Source organism: Taudactylus pleione, unplaced genomic scaffold (genome assembly GCF_031769625.1).
Source record: "Taudactylus pleione unplaced genomic scaffold, aTauple2 ptg000080l, whole genome shotgun sequence".
Taxonomy (NCBI): Eukaryota; Metazoa; Chordata; class Amphibia; order Anura; family Myobatrachidae; genus Taudactylus; species Taudactylus pleione.
This window is the reverse complement of record NW_028284482.1, coordinates 1000334-1020019: the sequence shown is the minus strand read 5'-3', so window position 1 is coordinate 1020019 and position 19686 is coordinate 1000334. Positions and strand designations below refer to the sequence as shown.

The 19686-nt window shown below is 45.7% G+C and overlaps 1 protein-coding gene across 4 annotated transcripts in view; it reads right to left on the bottom strand.

The window, feature by feature from the left end:
- Nucleotides 1–12971, bottom strand: part of XPNPEP3 (X-prolyl aminopeptidase 3) — a 111187-nt gene extending 98216 nt beyond the window's left edge. The window contains exons 1-2 of one of the 4 annotated variants that reach the window (XM_088468002.1): nucleotides 12686–12971; nucleotides 6323–6439 (exon numbers count right to left, since the gene is read on the bottom strand). In XM_088468002.1, the coding sequence (XP_088324128.1) occupies nucleotides 6323–6439; nucleotides 12686–12773 (205 nt within the window). In that variant the 5' untranslated portion in view covers nucleotides 12774–12971. Of the gene's footprint in view, nucleotides 1–6322; nucleotides 6440–12579; nucleotides 12646–12685 lie in introns of those variants that run through there. The other 3 variants (XM_088468001.1, XM_088468003.1, XM_088468004.1) reach the window with 3 other exon arrangements.
- Between the last annotated feature and the right edge of the window lie 6715 nt (nucleotides 12972–19686).

Here is a 19686-nt window from a genome sequence, read left to right as displayed (position 1 = left end):
AATTTGGGGCAGAAATTCTAGGCAGGGTAACGGTAGTTATGTCAATTATCTTCCCCAAACTGGCCTACTTACTTCAAATGTAACCTATCACGTTAACAAAAACGGATGCCCTTCGCTGCACCTAATTATTCTCTAAATTTATATGGCGTAGTTGTAAACCCCGAATGCTCCGTCCCCGCACGTATGTTCCTAAGAATCAGGGAGGATTGGGTATGCCTCACATTCTAACATTTGCAAAAACAGCTCTGTTCCGATATATAACAGATTGGCTTATCCATTTGAATAACTTTACCAATACAGCATTGGAGGAAGCTCTATTTTATCAATATTCTCCAGTGGTCCTGCTTCACACGCCTATTACTAAGATTCCTGTGACATGCCGAAGTAAAATCCTCTTTGTACTGTAGGGTAATCCTCGCTATTAAGGATGTCTTTGACCCTGGAGGACAATTACTTTCAATCACACAACTTCAAGAGCGATTTCATCTACCTCGTTCACATTTTATTATGTACCTTCAATACCGACACTACATCCAATCTCTCACTGACCCTTTAGGTTCCGCAGACACTACCCCAACTTTACGGCACATCCTCACCTTTGGTCAAACTAATAAATTTAAGATCCGTTTTGTATACCTGGATCTCATCAAATTAAATTAATCCACATGTTCAGCAGTTTCGGGTGCCTGGCAATCCAAACTACCAGATATGCATGATCTTGGGGATATGCTCCCGTATACCACAAAGATTTTAATGGCACTAAAGTCCGCTCGTTTACAGGAAATACATATCCTGATGGTAAATAGAACATACATTTCACCTTCCCAACTAATACATTTTGTTCCAACTGAAATAGGTTCATACCTTAAATGCAACATCTCTTGTGCTACATTTTCTTATAATCTATGGGCTTGCACAAAAATTAGGACGTTTTAGTGTAAAATCCTCAATCACCTGACCATATCTCTTCATGTCCGTTTACCTAGGATGCTAGAGCTTTACTTTTTGCAGACTTCTCCTCTTGGGAGGAAGTTCATAATGTAACCTTTACTGTCAGTTAAGGTCACGGTAGCCAAACAAGTCCACCCCTACATTGGAGGAATGGAAGACAGCTTTGTTAGAGGTCCTTAATCATGAACGTTGTATGGCCACCAGAGCCGTAACTAGACTTTTTGGTGCCCTGTGCCAGAAAGAGCATTGGCGCCCCCCTCATTTTCAAAGGAACATAATACACCCAAAAAAGGGCCATGGCTTCATGGGGAAGGGCCAGGGAAGAGAAAGGAGAGGCCAGGAGATGCTGGGGATGAAATAAGAGGAAGCTACAAGCAAGAATGATAATAAACAGAAATTTGGCAGGCCCAAACAGCGCCCCCTGCCCTGTGGTGCCCTGTGCGATGGCACCGGCCGCACTACCCTAGCTACGGCCCTGATGGCCACATTCTCTATTGAGAAGGGGATAGTGTTTTTTTCACAAAAAATGGGGTATATATATCAACAGCCTTCCGTCTCACACTCAGGAACAAATTTGGAAGGTTTTTGAGAATACAAATTGGTTTTTACTAAGACAAATTACTTGAGAAAAGAAGTAACAGCTTGTCCCTCTCATTTGCCCTTCCCTTCCTTTACTACTTAGAAGTTTTTGAGCCCTGCCTATTTTCATTTATTATATTATTCCTGATGCTTAATTGTGGTTCTTTGAGGCCTTCTGTAATCTTATCATTTGGGATTGATTATAAATATATTTTATACCTTTTTTTCCTCTCTCTTTTTCTTATTTATTTTAGCTCTTATTTCTCCTTTTTTTTTTCTCTTACAGTTTCTGTAAAATACTGTAGAAATTATTGTAGAAATATAACAGTCATGGCATTTCCTTGTATGATCCTGTTTTACATGTTTCTATGGTTATACTTTTTTTGTATTATCCAATGCTGTACAATAAACAGAATTTATTTATAAAAAAAAAAAAAAGAATAGTGAAAACTAGAAGTTGCTCCTGGCGTTGCCTGGTTTTATTTTCTGGTCTACTTCCTCCATTCACTTTTTAGCACTCCAAGCCCACACCCTTTTTTTTTTTTTCCTCATTTCTCTCTCCCTCCTCCTCTCTATTTGTCACGGACACTATCCCCCTTTTCTACTCCCCTCTGTATATCTGTCCAACTACTGTCTCTATACACCCCTCTATCTTCTCCTCCTGTCTTGCTGTTTTTCCCTGTCACTCTGATGCTCCTCAATCTCTCTGTCTCTTGATCTTCTCCCCATCTGTGTCTTAATTTGACAGCGCTTAGTACCTGATCCGCAGGTTAATCATCTTCTCCGTACAATTCCTGAGCCACCGCCTAACTGACTGGATTGTCATAGGGCGGGCACATGCCCCATTGGTAACCAGAGTAGGGATGGCCATCGATAACAAACATCAATGGTTTACAACCGATGGTCAATCGTTTTGCGTCATTGATGGCAGAGAGTGCAGCAATGTTGATTTTTTTATTTTCTTGTAAGCACAGGGTAACAAAGTTTAGTTCTTCTAGCCCCCCTCCTGCCGCAGCCATGCTCAGTCCCACCCCCATCTGTGATTGGCCCACAGGTTAGCCCCGTTCCTGACTGACCCACCACCCACAGCAGGAATATCCATCGATGGGTGAAACCATAGGTGGTTTCTCTTTAATGTAATGTACCAATGGCACCATCGATAATGACACCTTCGATGGCCATCCCTAAACCAGTGGCTCTCATGCCGTGCTTGTGCGGGACTGACTGTCCCGGTGGGCGGTTTGTGGACAAATGATTTACAGGTAATGGTGGCAGGAGGCTTGTGCTGGGAGAAAATGAGTGCAGAATGTGTGTGTGACTGTGTTTGGGACAAAATGATATTATATTACGCTGGTGTGTGCAGTGTGCGTATGCCCCGACATGAGCATGCCAGCGTGATAACATACTTTATATCACTCATCAACTTTATAGCTAACTTCTGCACCGATAACCTTCACAGACTTTTACAGGTTAGGTCCATATATTCTTGACCAAATCAATGTTTTGCTGATAATGGAACACACAACAATGCTGGTCTCCATCTAACCTTATATTTTCAGGGAACAATTAAAATCAGGCAACTGGTGAAACCCAAATATAAGCAATTTTGGGTAAATTTTGTCTACATCATTCATATGAAATATATGTGACCAGCTTTACTTATTGAAGGTTTTAGATAACAGCCATTCTTTTAAAGATGGTGTGATATTCCCAATATAGGTTTTATTATGAGAACACTGATTTAATGCAAATGTGACTGTCCCATTAATCAATAGCCAGCAGTGTTTCCTCATCTAGTCCTCACTAAATCTCCAGGCAGCTCTGACCGGCCAGACACTGGGGCCGCCAGGCTCCGCCCACTCCCCTGGAGCAGCAGCAGCGAGGCAGCGCCTGCAGCACCCCAGCCAATCGCTCGCTACCTGTGTCCCCAGCCAATCACTGTCTAGTCTCTTCAGCCAATCGCAGCCTGCAGTGTCCTCCTCCCCCTCTCTCAGCCCGCCAGCGCAGCACGTCGATCTGGTGAGGGCTCTTTCCTCCAGCCCAGGTCAGTCTCCAGCAGTGCCTCTACATCCTCTACAGGGCACATTGACCCCGGGAGCCACCGCCAGCACCATGTACCTGTGCCTGGCCTGACCCAGTGCAGTGCAGCCACGCTCCTTCTCCTCAAAGGTAAGTGCTGCTCTCTGTCCTATACTCCCCTGGCTGGCATCTGTGCCTGGAGAGATGGTTAGGCATATGTAGTCTGTGACCCTGTGTGGTGGGGATGTGTAGAAGTGTGTCTCTCCTGCAGTAGTGTGTCCCCCCTGTGCCTGCAGTGCTGCAAACTTATTATTATTAATGTAGCACTGCCCATAGTACGGTCTGTGCTTAACCCCCTTTTTACCCCAGCTGTTATCTACTCTTACCTCCTCCCTACCCCCAGTACTGCCTGTCCCTAAGCACCTGCTTGCCCCAGCTACTATCTACCCTTACCCCCTCACCCCAGTACTGTCCCAGCTGCTATCTACCCTTACCCCTTCCCTAACCCCATCATTGCCCCCCAGTCCTGCCCCAGCTGCTATCTGACATTGCCCCCTCCCTACCCCCCGTACTGCCGCCTCTAACTCCATCCTTGCCCCCAGTACTGTTCTAGCTGCTATCTACCTCCTCCCTACCCCCACAGCACTGTCCCCAGTACTGCCTGTCCCTAACCCCTTCCTTGCTCCAATGCTGCCCCAGCTGATGCCTGCCCTTACCCCCTACCCCTACCACTGTCTGCCCCTATCTCCGTCCTTGCACCCCAGCACTTTCCCAACTGCTGTCTGCACTTACCCTGCCCCCAGCACTGCCTGCCCTTACTCCCCACTTCTCCCTGCCTCTATCTCCAGCTCTACCCCAACTTCTACCTGCCCCCAGCATTGGACCATAATATGTGATGATACCCAGAAAAAGTGGCATAGGACCCCATTTTTTCTAAGTGAGGGGTCCCTGGGACCCACAATTTTTTTTGCTCAGCGCGATCACTGATCTCTAGTTTATCAATAATTGATTGATGTCCCAGGCCCTGCTGCAGGCAATAAAAAGCAGAGGCGGAGTCAGGCCAGACCTCTTTGGCATCTTACTAGATCGTGCAGCGGTACTACAGGGACATGCGGCTTCGTGGCCCTGCGTGAGACAGTACCTGCACCTGAAGTGAAGACATCCTCCAATAAGTGTAAGCGCCTAAGCAGGTAGCTTGGGTAGCGACGGCAGATCCGATTGACGACATATCGGGCGGTGGGCCACCGCCCGATATGCCGCCGCCACCCCCCTGCCCCACCCGCATAGCGATGCATGGGATCGTTCATCGATCCCCCAGATCAATTGAACATGTAGAAAAATCTGGAGGAGCGACGAACGACCCCATGGGAGCGAGCAGCGAACGATATTGTGCCCACACAGTGAACAATATAGCGGCAATAACGTTCAAAACAGTCGGATCGGCCGCTATATCGCTCAGTGTGTAGGGACCTTTAGCTCGATCCTGCCGTGACTCAGAGACGGTGATGTGTCGACATGATGTCACGTAGCTGCATGCCACCTCCCACTGCAGTGATACAGCAGGGCAGGCTGCAGTGCAATGAATTTGAATCAGTTTAATTAATTTTTTTGATTCCGATGGGGGCCAGTGTTTGTTTTTTTCCTATCGGGCCAATTTGTTTGGCCCCCACAGGAAGAAAAAAAATACCAATGTGTTTGTTACTTTCCTACTGGGACCAATGTGTTTGTTTTTTTCCTACAGGGGTCAATGTCATCTGCTACATGCTTCATGGACTGTAGCTGCTAAATTGTGAGATATACAGAAAACCTTAATTTAGATGGGACCCAGAAAAGGTCAGGTAGGACCCCAATTTTTTAAAGTGAGGGGTCCCTTGGACCAACATTTTTCTTGGCTCAGCGCGATCACTGCATATAGTAGACCTTATGGCTCCAGCTCAAGGGGGCACGTTCTTAAAGGGGGGCTCTTGACTGCAGCTTATGTTTGGACCTTGCACATCCCCTCTACAGCCATCTTGAATGAGTCCCAAAATGTTAAAAAAATAAAAAATTTCAGTTTATTGCCACTTTACACCCAACTTGTTTTTTTTTTTTTTGCATGAAATGACATGAGTGAAAACGCATGACAAGTTTGTACTGACATATTTACAAGCATTGGGATCATGGGATTTCACTAGAGCAGTGGTTCTCATACTTTTCTATCGTGACATCAACATACGTGACACAATATTTTAATAATATAATTGTAAATTAACCTTATTGTACCAAAAGCACACACTCCCAGTGGTTTTTATTTACATACCAAACACTCTTTTCTCCCTGTTCTCTTTAACTATTCTAGTTTACTTACCTTAGATCTCCTTTCCTCTTTATTTCCTCTTAGTCTATGGTCCTACCGAGTCTGCAGCTGCCTGCTCCAGGCTCCTCTCTGTGATAGATGTCATGATGCTGAGATGTCTACACTACCTACTCCCAGCTCCTCTCTCATGCTACAGGAAGTCCGGGGTGGTTAGGACTTTGCTTTGACAAGCCCACTCAGTATCCAGTGGAGCAAGGGTGGGAAAGCGCACTCTCCACCCATTGGCTCTGCGGATTGGCTGGACTCGACTTTTTATAAGAATTCACAAAGTAGTGACTGATGTATGTTTGTGTACCCTTTCACTCCTGTAAGATACTGAATCACTTGTGGAGCCAAATAAAAACTGACAAACCAATAAATAAATTCAGTGGTTAGTACCAGTAGAACCTTAGGCATTTTACGTTTGAGGCCATTTACCTGGTTTCAGGAGATGTGTATGCGTGGAAGGGCTGGGTTGCCCTAGGGACCTTTTTGGAAAGTTCAAATGCTGTTGAGATTCCATTGAAAATATCTGTCTCACACAAGAAACACAAGCTATAAAGAGAGAAAGACAGGCATACCAAGTGTAAGTTGTCTCTGTATACACCGGTTCTGTTATTGTATTAAACTGTAGTACCCACGGTCATTACCAAACCTCAGATAATATAAAGTGATCACAATCAACATGTATTAAACTATTATATGAATATCCATTATTTTGCTATAGATTCTTATAACTTTTAAAAGTAATCAACATCTTAGTTATTATTATTCCAAAAAACTTCCAAATTTGGCAGTTATGTACAGAGGAATGTAAATTTTTTGTTTATTTGAGACCATTTTAATTTGATTTGATGGCCAATTTTCAACATTTTTGAGTTGTAAGCAAACAATGTCTGCAATTCTTCTAGGTAAAAACACAGGGCCTGATTCAGCATGGATCGCTGCGCATGCATCGTAGTGCGTGTGTGTGAACTAGCCAGGAGTGGGAGGGGGCGAATGCAGGCGTGCCAGTGCGTTGGGACGGCGTTGCAGGGGTGTGCATAAATTAGTCACTGTAATAGCATACGCAGCCTGAGGCCTCATAGCGTACACTGAAATGAGCAATTCCTGAGTGACGTCTGACCTGCCTTAACTGTGTGTATGGGTCCAATGTTAGTCGATGTTACCGATTGTTTCGCTATGTTGCCCAAGTGTACGGCTGTGAGTAAGGGGAAGTGGGTGTCCTTATGTTAGGCTGAGATCACAATGCGATTGCAAGCAATTGCATATCTCCACTGATATTAGCAACTGCATTGTGTGCGTATAAGCAGAATAGAAATGCTTGCTGAATCGGGCCCACAGACTTAACACAAATTAATGTATTTTACAGAGGAATCCTGACTTCACTTCACAGCAGGAACATTTGCAGGGCAACAAACTGAAGTAAAAATAAATGACAATTGCCTGCAACCAGCTAAAAAGAGCATGGAATTTCACTTCTGTGAAATGGAACTAATTTGTATGGGGTTTAAGTTTGGATAGTGATCTTTCAACCTTCTCAGACACTTTCTCTGCCATCATGTACACTTGGGCTCATTTAGCGTTGGACCCACACACAAAGAAAAGTGTACACGTTAACTCTGAACCGTCTCTAGAAGCATGCAGCTCAAAAACAGTAGCACTGACAGTCATACAAGTGTGTGCACTTTTTCCCCACAACAGCATAGAGATTACGTAAAAATGTGGACTGACAGTGTTAGTAGTAAAATCTAAAAAACTGCATTACCCTATTTGTACACAATATAATAATGTAATGAAGTATCACATACGTGGGGGTAAGTAGTGCCACATGCACAAGAAAGGATATGTTATTAAGTGCATAGGCTGCATTTTCCATATAAAATGTAATTAAATTTGAACATCCACATCTGTTGTTTACTGCTTTAAAAATTACATTGTAATCCTCTGCTGTCATTCGAATGGAAATGTCAATTAAACTATGTGACTAGATGACCATGACTTGATGTTGTATTGCTAATTACTGTCATTAGTTGGGAATAAATATAGTCAGCCAATTAGAAGCTAGTACAGCAGATAATTATCGCAGCAACAGCCTTACAACTATCACAAGAAATATGTCTCCTAAAAATGCTTATCTGCGGAAGGGTCTGCATTTCTATCTATGGGCCTGATCCAGAGATGGACGCTTTTGCACAGCAGCTGCGTATTTGGACACAGCTGCTGTGCAAAAAATATGTTAATGCCTGCGGGAGGCCTCCTGCTGGCATCTCAGATACAATGCCTACTTGCGAAGATGCAGGATCGGATCAAAATTGTGACCATCAGTTGTGATGTTTGCAGCATTGGCCAACTAAGGAAGCATTAGCTTACTCAGAAAGGTTACCTCCTGCCCGATTGCGAGGCCGTTTTCTAGAAACGCAGGCAGCACCATCCCTTCTCCGCACCCAAACAGTCGCAGCTTGGGGGCTCTGCGCGCAATGAGGCAGGACCCATTCTGCACGCGCAGAGGACAGGTCATGCGCATACACAGTCCCTCCACCAAACGAGGAATACGCAAACCTTTGGGTTTGCGTACATCTCAGAATCAGGCCCTATGTTTCTTTTGTTTTTTAAATTCTGTTTATTGAATTCTTTCAATGAATTACAGAACATAGCAAACATTTCCATACATAGATAAGATTAGAAATAACAGAACGGATAGAAATAGGCCTTTGAAAAGACATCTAACAATAAGGAAGTGAATGCTAGATGATCACACTTAAGGTTACAGTGTTCAGAGATGAATTATCAAAGAAAAATCGGTAATAACTATGATGTGAGGAGAAGGTAGGGAGGGAGGAAAGAGAGGGAATGAAGAGGGAAAGAGAGGAAAGGAAGGGTGCCAACCAGCGTGCACCACCGGCGTGATTTCATCAACAATATAATGAAATTAGGCTATATGGTGGTCAAAGGGGATTCCAGACTCAAAGTGTTTCAATTACATAAATATACAGCTTAAAGGCGTGTATCCACTAAATGATAAAGTGGACGATTTGAACGCTAACGATTTCGTTATCGTTCATCGTCTGCAATATTGTCCAGTGGGTATGCAGTCAACGACCAGCGAAGTGCGCTCCCGCTGGTCATTGACAGTATCTTTCATCGCCCGTACTTGCAGGGCAACCTGTCAATATCGTCAGGTTCTGCAAGTACGGGGATGAGGGAGGGTGACGTCACTGAACGATATTGTTCAGTGTGGATACTCAATGTTATTTACGACATTGAGCACGGCACTGCAGGACAAACACTAGACGATATGATTCATGGAGCATATCGTCTAGTGCAGGGATGGGGAACCTCAGGCCCGGGAGCCGTATAAGGCCCCAGGAATCATTTGGTCTGGCCCTCGGAGCTTTTTTTCTGCTAGCCTCATCTGGCTAGCAGGGTGCCTAGAATGGCATCCTGCAGCCAGAATCTATGCAGCAGTCGCCTGGAGTGTCCTTAGGACGCTTCAGACAGTCACACCGCTGCCCTTATAGCTCCTGCTGTAAACACCGGTGATTGTGGCCCTGCCCCGTGTGACATCACACGGAGGGGTGAGGCCTGCACCAGGCCCGCAAATAAAATTATATATATCAAAATGGCCCTCGCAGAAAAAAGGTTCCCCACCCCTGGTCTAGTGGATACCCACCTTTACTGTACTCAGGGGCTGATTCAGACCCGCTCGCAAGCGGGTAGATGTTTGCCCCCAGCGCATGCGTAGCCTCCGGCGTGCACGAGACCCGGCCAGCGAGGGGCGCTCTGTCGCTACGGGTCTTGCACCAAAACGGGGCGGCTGTCGATTGTGATTGATAGCTCGCCCCGTTTTGGAGGCGGGCAGGGGGGGTGGCTACAGAAACAGAGGCATTCCCGAAGGAATGCCTGCCTTTTGTGGGAGGCACCACTTGATGTCAGTGGTGAGCTTCCTGCTTTATTTAGAGCAGGAAGCTCACTGGGGCTTGCGGGAACGAGACCTTACCACAAGGGTCTCGTCGCAAGCCCCGATGGTCGCGACAATCACCTGGCCGGCTCCCAAAAAAAAAAAAAAAAAAAGCCGCCCTGATTCAGAGCGAAAAAACACTACATATAGAAGTTTGTTTGGTTTTTTTTGGAGCACATGTGCAGTATGGAAATGCAGATCTTTCACAAAAAAAAAAAACTTATTAAAATGTGCCCTCCTCACTGATCAGCACTCTGACCAAAAATATCCTAGAGTGAACACTGCTGTCTGTCCTATCTGACTCGCTGACATTCGCTCTGCCTCCCTGGCATATTTGAACTTCAGGACACATTCCCTGTTTGCCCTCTACCAGGTACGAGCACATGTTCTCGCTCTCTTTGCTCTATCTCAATGGTTCTCAAACTCAGTCCTCAGGACCCCACACAGCTCATGTTTTCCAGGTCACCCAGCAGGTGCACAAGTGTATTCATTACTCACTGACACATTTTTAAAGATGCACAGGTGGAACTATTTCACTTGTGATTCTGTGAGGAGACCAGCTTGAAAAAGGCAAATGCCGAAACACGTTGCTGCTCCTGTGATAATCCAGTAACTCCAACCAACAATTACTATCTATTGGATTTTAAACACCTCTTTGTGCTCACTGTTTGCTGCGGCTGCTGTTCTGGGGACCCAGGGACACCGTGGTACTTGGACGTTGCATGCGGTTTACATAGACGCTGCACACACTCGCTCCCAGCTAAAGAAACCCAGCAGGCTTAATTACATCTTTAGCGGCTGTGGCACCTGACATCCGTCCCTATTGCCAACTAAGGAGAACGGAGACGGGATTTGGAGCTGGGCATGACTAACTGCTGCTACTCACTCTAAGCGGCCTGTTACATGTCTGGGACCCGGGTAAGAAATTAATTGCTGCGGTTGTGACGGAGACCTACTGTTACAAAAGTACACCTGTAATTTACACTGTTACTTATTGAGCACTATATCTTGTGAACTATCCGTTTATTCAGTTTCCAGGAGATAAGAGACTTATCAGATATAAACTCATGGCTATTAAGGGGCCAAATTAATCTGTATCTTTACAAGACTGTTGGAGTGCTGGACTCTTAATTATAATTGTGGCTCTAGGCTTCCAATAAACTATTCCACATGTGATTGTTTATTTTAAACAAATTCATTTATTGGTTTTATGCTATGCTATTTATATTTGACCTGTACAATTGTAAAGTGCAACGGAATATGCTGCGCTATATAAGAAACTGTTAATAAATAAATAAATAAATATTTGGAAATCATGAAAATTATTACTATGTAACCTTCAGAAGAAATGTTATCAAAAGCTGCTACAGAGTACTTATGATATAATTTGTCACTATGATATTGTATGCATATGTTTTTAATTTAATTAAGTGTTTATATATCTTTTATCATTTAATAAATTATCAATCAAGTAATTTATTGTTCTGAATGAGACACACCAGCGCAGTAAATATTTTATTTTTTATATTTGAACTTCGGGACATATTCCCTGTTTGCCCTCTAGCAGGTACGAGCACATGTTCTCGCTCACTTTGCTCTAACTTAATGGTTCTCAGGACCCCACACAGCTCATGTTTTCCAAGTCACCCAGCAGGTGCACAAGTGTATTCATTACTCACTGACACATTTTTGAAGATGTACAGGTGGAACTATTTCACTTGTTATTCTGTGAGGAGACCTGGAAAATATGCACTGTTTTTTACAGAATTTCTCAATAACAAACTTTCGGCTTAAGGTTGCCGTGAAAACAATGCCGATACTCTAGGGCACCGTGATTCAAAAAGGTTTGAGAACCACTGGTCTAAACCATTACTGTTTTATTGCTTCTCCCGCTTATGTCAATGGTATGTAATTATTACAAACTATATACTATTAACACTAAATAGCTGACAGCTATACATAGAATTAGATGAAAATCACAGCATATAAACCTAACACGAGCCAAGATGTTCGATAATCCAATCAGGTCATTACCAGGTTAGGGATGGACATCTGGCATCAAATGGTTGTTTAGGCTTCTAATATCAAATGCAGTGATGTAATGGTTACTAGCCATTGCGTCGCAAGCCATTCTATATTATTACCATCAATGGTTTTACTGTGTGCATTAACATATTAGCTGAGCTGGGGGTCACCACTTCTGGGAATCTACAGCTGCACAGAAGCAGCTAGTATTGGATGGGCATCAGAAAGCTGCATCCAATGGCTAACACCCATCAAAGTACTTCCATCTAATTAGGAACATCAATGGTTGCTAATCATCAGCTTCCAATGTCCATTCCTATATGAGATATGCAACTGACTGGTGCACCACTACACTGAGAACTTCCAATCACACACATTGGGCCCATGTGTTCCAGAAGGGATATTGGGATTAACCAGATTTTGTTCTATTTACAGAGTTCTTTTAAATGAGCGCTTTGCTATAATATTTGTTGCACATAAGAAGTTGATGACCTTTCTCCTCTATCAGGTTTAACAATGACACGGTTAGCAGCAGTAGGTCTCTGGGCACGATTCTATTCAACGCGAAGGAGTAGCTCTTTAAGCAGCATATCACAATGCCATTCAGATTATTCACTGTTTGGCGTTTACCAACTTTTTATTATTTCTGGTTAGTTGTTTTTTTTTTTTAAAGCGTTAACAACAGCTAAAACGTATACATAAGTATCACCTGTAACGACCATTCCCCCTTGTCAAGTCACCCCCTAGTGTGCGAGTAATAGCAGAGCAGGTTAGTAAGTGACACTATTACACGTAAGGCAGAAAAACCCTCTGACCTGGAATATGTTCAAAAAGAAACCTATGGCCTGTGGAGCCCCGCATAACTGCTGTACCCCGGATAATGTCCCTACACAGCGCTCCCATCGCTGCTTGTCTATCATTCACGCAGCGCCGCACGGGGGCCTCCCTTCATCGCACCGCAGTGATGACGTCACTAGGAGTCCTGCTCAGTGCCTGAGAGCTGCTCGGCGTCGGGTGCGTTATTTCGGGGTGGCCCGCTGCTAAATATTTAAATGCATGGACTAATGCGCTAGCAGCAGCAATGTCGGTGGCCGCAGTCGGTTAATGGAACCCGGGGTTGTCAGTGACACCCCGTGGGCAAGTGGCCGATTAGTAGCGACCCTGTCGGAAAGCGGGCGGGGCCAAATCATTCATAATATACAAAGTACTGGTACATTGTTACTGGTTTTTTTCAGCCTTCACTATTCATCTCATCATCATGACAGGCAGCATTCTTCTACTATAGAGACTGAGACACTCATACCACTACACTGTCAGCTAACGGAGCAGATCCCAGATCCCTTTTAAGCACATTTCGGCCATGCCCAGTGTAAATAATAATGACTCCATTACAAATATAAAAAAAAACGAATCTCAGTATAAATGGTGACAGCAGTGACCATGCGGTTATACTAGCAGATAAAGCTGCCAGTAGGGGACACAAGTAGACATGTATAGGGTTGCTTTATTTCCACACAAAAAAGGAACACATTTGTAGGAATTACGTCGGCGCAGTCAACCCGCACCACACACTGGGGTAGATGTATGAAGCCCAGAAACGGTATCAGCACATGTTAAGTGCGCTGATACCGCTTCTCCCCGTTGTATGATCGGGGGTCTAGGCGGTAAATTGTCATTATCGGAGCTGCTATCTACAAGATAGCAGCGCCGACAGCCTGGGCTATGTACGAACGGTCAGATCGTCTGACCGTTCGGCCGGCTGTAGCTGTCGTTATCGACAGCTACAGCCTGGCGCTAGCCTATACCCACAGCAGGGACAGTGCTGTGGCGGCTACCGGCTCCAGGGCTGCACGCGGGGATCTCGCGATACTTGCGAGATCCCGCGCATGCTCAGTGGAGTCGGCCGGGCCTGACACACATCGCATCAGCACTAGGCTGATGCGATGTGGTCTGTAGCGGGTAGCGCCAGAGGGGGGAGTTAACGCTCCCCCTCTCCGGCCGGTGAGATGTTCACACATCTCACCGGTAGTGCTTCCTGCTTCGCCTCGGTAAAGAGGCGAAGCAGGAAGCGTTATAGCGGCACTTAACGTGCCACTATAATACATCTACCCCACTATTACATAAACCCCATAATATGGCAGTTACAATGCTGTGAAGGCAAAATACAGGGATGGGTACGGGATGCATCCCGACAGGGTTAGAATGCAGTCACTTTTCGGTCAGTATTCAAACCCTCCCCCTCTCCCTCCCCTAACCCTCCCTCTTTGGTGCCTGACCCTAACCTCCCCCCCTAAACTTAACCTCCCCCTCCCCACACCCTAAACCCATGGACGCCAAGAGGGGGGCAGCGGGTTCTAATTACTCGGGCCCGGGCTTGCTGGAGGGGCCCGGCACCGCTCCCCCCCCCCCTCTTATATCACAGCAGCCCTGCACACACTGCTGTGTGCTGGGCTGCACTGGGAGACTGCTCACGGCTGCTAAGAAGCAGCCACAGCAGTCTCCTATGCCTGAGGGTGGAGCGATCAAGCTGATCGCGCCCCCCACTGGTTATGCGCCGGGCTCGCCAGCACACGGCGCTGCAAAACTTTTTTTTAACCTAAGTGGGTGTGGTCTCGCCTTTTACGTTTAGGCCACGCCCCATTTTTTTTAGCAGGGTACAGCTCTTGGCAGGCCTGCCTAAACCTAACCCTCCCCTTTAGTGCCTAACCCTAATTCTGCCCCTAATGCCTAACTAATGCTAAACCTCCCCCCGACCCCGCTACTTACCTTCGGGATTCCGGCGTTCGGGATGCCGGCGCTGGGATTCTGACAGCGCCGGAATCCCGGTGGTCGGGATATTGACCGCATCCCCAAAATACAGGCTGTACATATATTTTGGTCATGTTTGGAGATTTAATGCACATTTAAAGTTCACAATTTATCCTGCATGTTCATTACAAAAAAATGTGTCCAGTAAAAAATTATTTGTAAACGCTCGCACTACTATGATGTACATCAGGCATGTCAAACTCAAAATCCCAACCGGGCCGAATATTCAAGGTCTAAGAGTGTGTGGGCTCCCAAGAAAAAAAAAAGGCTTCACGTTACACCAGGGCTGACATCAGAAATTGTGGGGCCCAGGTCTGGCAAAATAGGCAGGGCCCCCCAATCCCCCCCTTTGCCCGCCCCTCCACCCCCTTTCCCCACAACCTTATTCATACACAATAACAAAAAAAATTGACAATAAATGTAATGGTTCTGCAATCGTGCAAGAGAAGAATTACCTTAGTTACCTCGCTCGCTCCTTCTTCTGTCTGTCTGCTCCAGCACCTGCTCAGACTTCTAACACCACCCACAGCGGCTCCTCTCATTCAGCGTGCGTGCCCGCAATAAAGTTTTTTTTAAGAGCACTGAAGCCGGTGTGACTTGATGTGATGACGTGACGCCACGCCGGCTTCAGTGCTCACATGAAAAACTTTATTGCGGGCACGTCGGACAATGTGGCATAGGTAAAGATGGATTTGATGCGAGTCACTTGACTCACTATTATGCGGTGGGGGTGATGGCGCCAGGTGGGGGAAAAGTAGTGGGCGCTGGCAACCGCAGCACACTAGTAGTACAGGTCCCTGGGAGGGCCTGTCACTGGCATGGCACAGTCTGCCACCTGGGCCAGGGGGTGTAGTAGTGGGTGGGCAGTAGGAACAGGCTGGGCAGCAAAATATGTATATTTGAGGCCTCGATGTCGGGCCACATAAAAGGTACATTCGGGCCGCAAGTTTGACATGGCTGATGTACATTGTTTTTTTAACAGCCCACACACACAGGCCACTGGATTAAGTTGTTTTAACTGCCCACACAGCACACTGGATTTTTTTTTTTTAATTGACTATTTTTTATTGAAAATGTTTTCCAATTAAACAATACAATATAACAAACAATAAAAAAAACTCACACAATAATTATCACACATCAAAAGCGTAAAACATATCCATCGCTAATATTTAGAACACTGAATATAAATAACACATTTGCAAACTGCAGAGCATAAAAAAAAACTACAGCATATATAAACATATTGTATAAGTGTATGAAAAAGAGAATAGACTCAGGCCCTGATTCAGAGCCGGATGCTCTGATAGAGCGCTGGCTCTGAAGCAGGGCCGGGCTATTTTTTTTTTTAGAACGGCCTCCTGGCCGCTCGCATAGCTGTGGGTGACCACAGGGCTTGCGACGAGACCCTTGTGGTAGGGTCTCGTTGCCGCAAGCCCCAGAGAGATTTCGGCTCTAACAGCCGAAATCTCTCCCTCTGACATCACTCGTGATGTCAGTGGGGCCGCCCCCAAACAGGCGTTCACATGGGAATGCCTCCGTTTGGGCAGCCGCTCCCCCGGCCTGCCCACCAAAGGGGGCGAGCTGTCACCCAACATCGACAGCTCACCCCCTTTGTTGCGAGACCCGGAGCGACGGAGTGCCCATCGCTATCCGGGTCTTGCGCATGCGCATGACAGCCGGCTCCGTCGCGCGCATACGCACTGGCCCACCATCGACCGGGTTGCGAGCGTACAGCGCTTGCGACCGGGTCTGAATCAGGCTCTCAGTGCAGAATAGTATCAAAATCATCTAGTACAGAATATATAATATATATTACACTAGAGCATTAACACTTAAATGCTAGGGCACATAATGTAGAAATCTCCATTCCCAATATGGATTAGAGTTTCATATACACGCCGCATCAAGCAAGATCCAACCATAGTCTGACTCCCAATCAATAAACATAACACAAAATGTAGAGTCTAGGTAAAGTATGCTGATCCGGCGGCAACTTAGCATATGTAGATTGTAACCGTCTCTGCCAAATTTGGTAAAACTTGGATTCAGCTTTACGAGTAGTATATAAATACCGCTCATGACATATTGTTGTATTAACTAGAGCAACCCACGTTTGAAACTCAGGACCCGTAGCTCTCGCTATACAAACTTTGGCCAAGGTACATAAATTAAGAATGTATTGTCTAGTGTACCTATCAAAAACACCCTTGGCCAAAGTACGAAGAGTACAAACTGCCGAAGTCAAAGCAGATTGGGGGACATTGGATTTTTTTTAACAGCCCGCATACACAGTGCACTGAATTATTTTTTTTTAACAGCCCATAAACATGGGGCACTGAATTAAGTAATTTTAACAGCCCACACACACAGGGCATTGGATTTTTTTTTTTTAATTGCTCACACACACACAGGCCACTGGTTTATTTACTTTTTTTTTTAACAGCCCACACACTCAGGGCACTGGATTGTTTTTGTTTTTTTAAAACAGCCCCCACACACAGGGCACTGAATTAAGTTGTTTTGACGGCCCACACACTCAGGGCACTGTATTGTTTTTTTTTTGACAGCCCACACTCACAGGGCACGGGATTGTTTTTTTTTTTAACAGCCCACTCACATGGGCCACTGTAACAGCCCACACAGGGCACTGGATGAGAGCAGTGTGATCCCTCTTTCACTGCTGGTTCTCTGGGAGACGACTGTCACAGAGAGAGAAGGAGTGTTATCCCCCTTTCACTGCTGCTGCTAGAGCAGCTAGACTGAGCGCTGCTGGAACAGAGAAGGAGCCGTCCTTCCACTTCTGCTGCCTAAGTCAGAATGACTGTGGTGGCGGGCGGGAACACAGTAACGGTTGGCCACAGTTGACATCATAGAGGCCAAGTGCTGGGGACCATGGGTACACTGACGTGTCTTCTGACCCGGCCGTCTACTGTCTTCCACTTAGGCTCAACAACCAGCCCTGGACCTCTCAGCCTGGACTGGTATTGGAAAATAAGGGAAAAAACAAGATGGGGTGCCCCCTATTTTCCAATTACCTAGCACTAGGCTGAAACTGCCGGGGTGATAATGCCATTGCAGGGGAACAAACAGCATGGGGTACTCCTGCTATAACATTGCCTATAGCCCCAAACGCTGGAATTCCTCAGAAAGTGGGGACCCCAAAAAATAAAATAGGGTTCCTCCTCCCGAGCAAAAGCCAGCCCTGGGTGGCGGTGAGTGTTGGATTAATGGAAATAGTTAATATTGTTCTTTATAGGCAGCCTACAGGCCCCAGCAAGCCTGCCCCGGCATGTCGGCAGTTGTGGAACAACAAGTGCATGCATGCCCAGACACCAATGCTGCATACACATGTAAAGATTTTCTGTCCAACCATCCAACTAGTTGATTGGTTGGAATGAAAATCTGGTAATGTATGGGAGTAAATGATGATCAGCAATTTGCTCCTAAATGCCAGAAAACAGATGAAAATGGTCGTCAGACAAGTTTGTTGAATGTTTGATCTAAACAATTTGTTCAAACAACAGTTTTTGTCCATTTTCCGGCGTTTGGTAGCAAATTGCTGATTGTCATTTGCTTTATCCCTTACCAGGTTTTCATTCCAACCAATCAACTAGTTGGATGGTTGGACAGAAAATCTTAACGTGTGTATGCCCACTGGCACCTGTAGACTGCCTTTAAATAAATATTACAATAAGGACAGAACACAGACACTGAATGTTTTTAATAATTTATTATTAACCTGATGGCGGGCGGCCTTTAAGCCCCCCAGGACTTCCGGGGTATACAATCTTCACCTGGTGGGCGACAGCCTGTAAGCTCTTTTGCTAGGCTGCTACCCATAAGGACTTCTTCGGCGTCTTCTACATTCAGGAGCTCTTCTCAGCTCTTCCTCCTCTGTCGGACCGCCTGTTCCTGCCTCGGGCTGGCAAATTTAAGCCAATGGGGCGGGTGATGACATGGTGAGCCGTGATCGGCTCACTACAGCCTTCTTGTATTTCAAAGATGGTGCAAGCCAATCACGGCTCGTGGCGACATTTTTTAAATGGGTTACACATTATCGTGGCGATACTGCTGCACTGCGGCCGCTGCATTAATGGCTGACATGCCCATCTGAAATCAGGACACTGGTGCATTCCGAACACAATGCTCGGGATTCTGGGACGTTCCCGGTAAATCTGGGACTTATAGCATCCCTAATTTACACATGACTGTGCTGCTGATGAGCTGCTGACAGCAGGGCTGGGAGAGGAGACACACCTACATATGTTAGGTAGAGGTAGTGATTGGCCTGGTTACTCGGCGACCATCAGGAAGTGATGTAAAATAAACATTCAGCAAGCACCATGTACAGATATGACAGGGTAGAGCTTATTTCCCCTTCGCGCTAGGGACCTGGAAGTGACATGAGTGAGGGCAGTCCATGCCCATTAAGGCCACCTAAAGAAGAAAGTTGTCCCCTCGCAGGCTTGCCATACTACGGGCTCGGTGGCTCGCAACAAGATTATATTCCCCCTCTATGCCCACATGGATGGTAGGGAATGACGTTGGACAGTAGCTGATGACATCAGGGTCCTCTCCGTGAAGGGAATTTAGACATTACCGTACAGATGTCACATTCTTCTTGTGAGCAAGGGGGCACTATTTTGGCTTTCCATAGTGACGTACTGCATGGAGATAGAATGGGAACAGAGTCAGACTGTTTTTTAGTGCATAAAAAAGAAAAATAAGATGTAAAATATAAATGTATCTATTCTATCCACTCCATGTTATCACTCCTGGGAAATCACTAGCAAGAGCACAAACTCTTCAGTGTGACAAGGAGTGACCAGTAACCCACACACAATGTGATGCAGAACTTCATGGCCTTTCAGAAATAATAATAATAATTATTATCATTAATAATATATAATCTACAGATGGGCGAGCCATTTTTATAACCAATTGGGTGTAGAGAGATGGCGGACTTCCTGTTTCCGGCTGGGGCGCCAGGACTATAGGCTGTGAG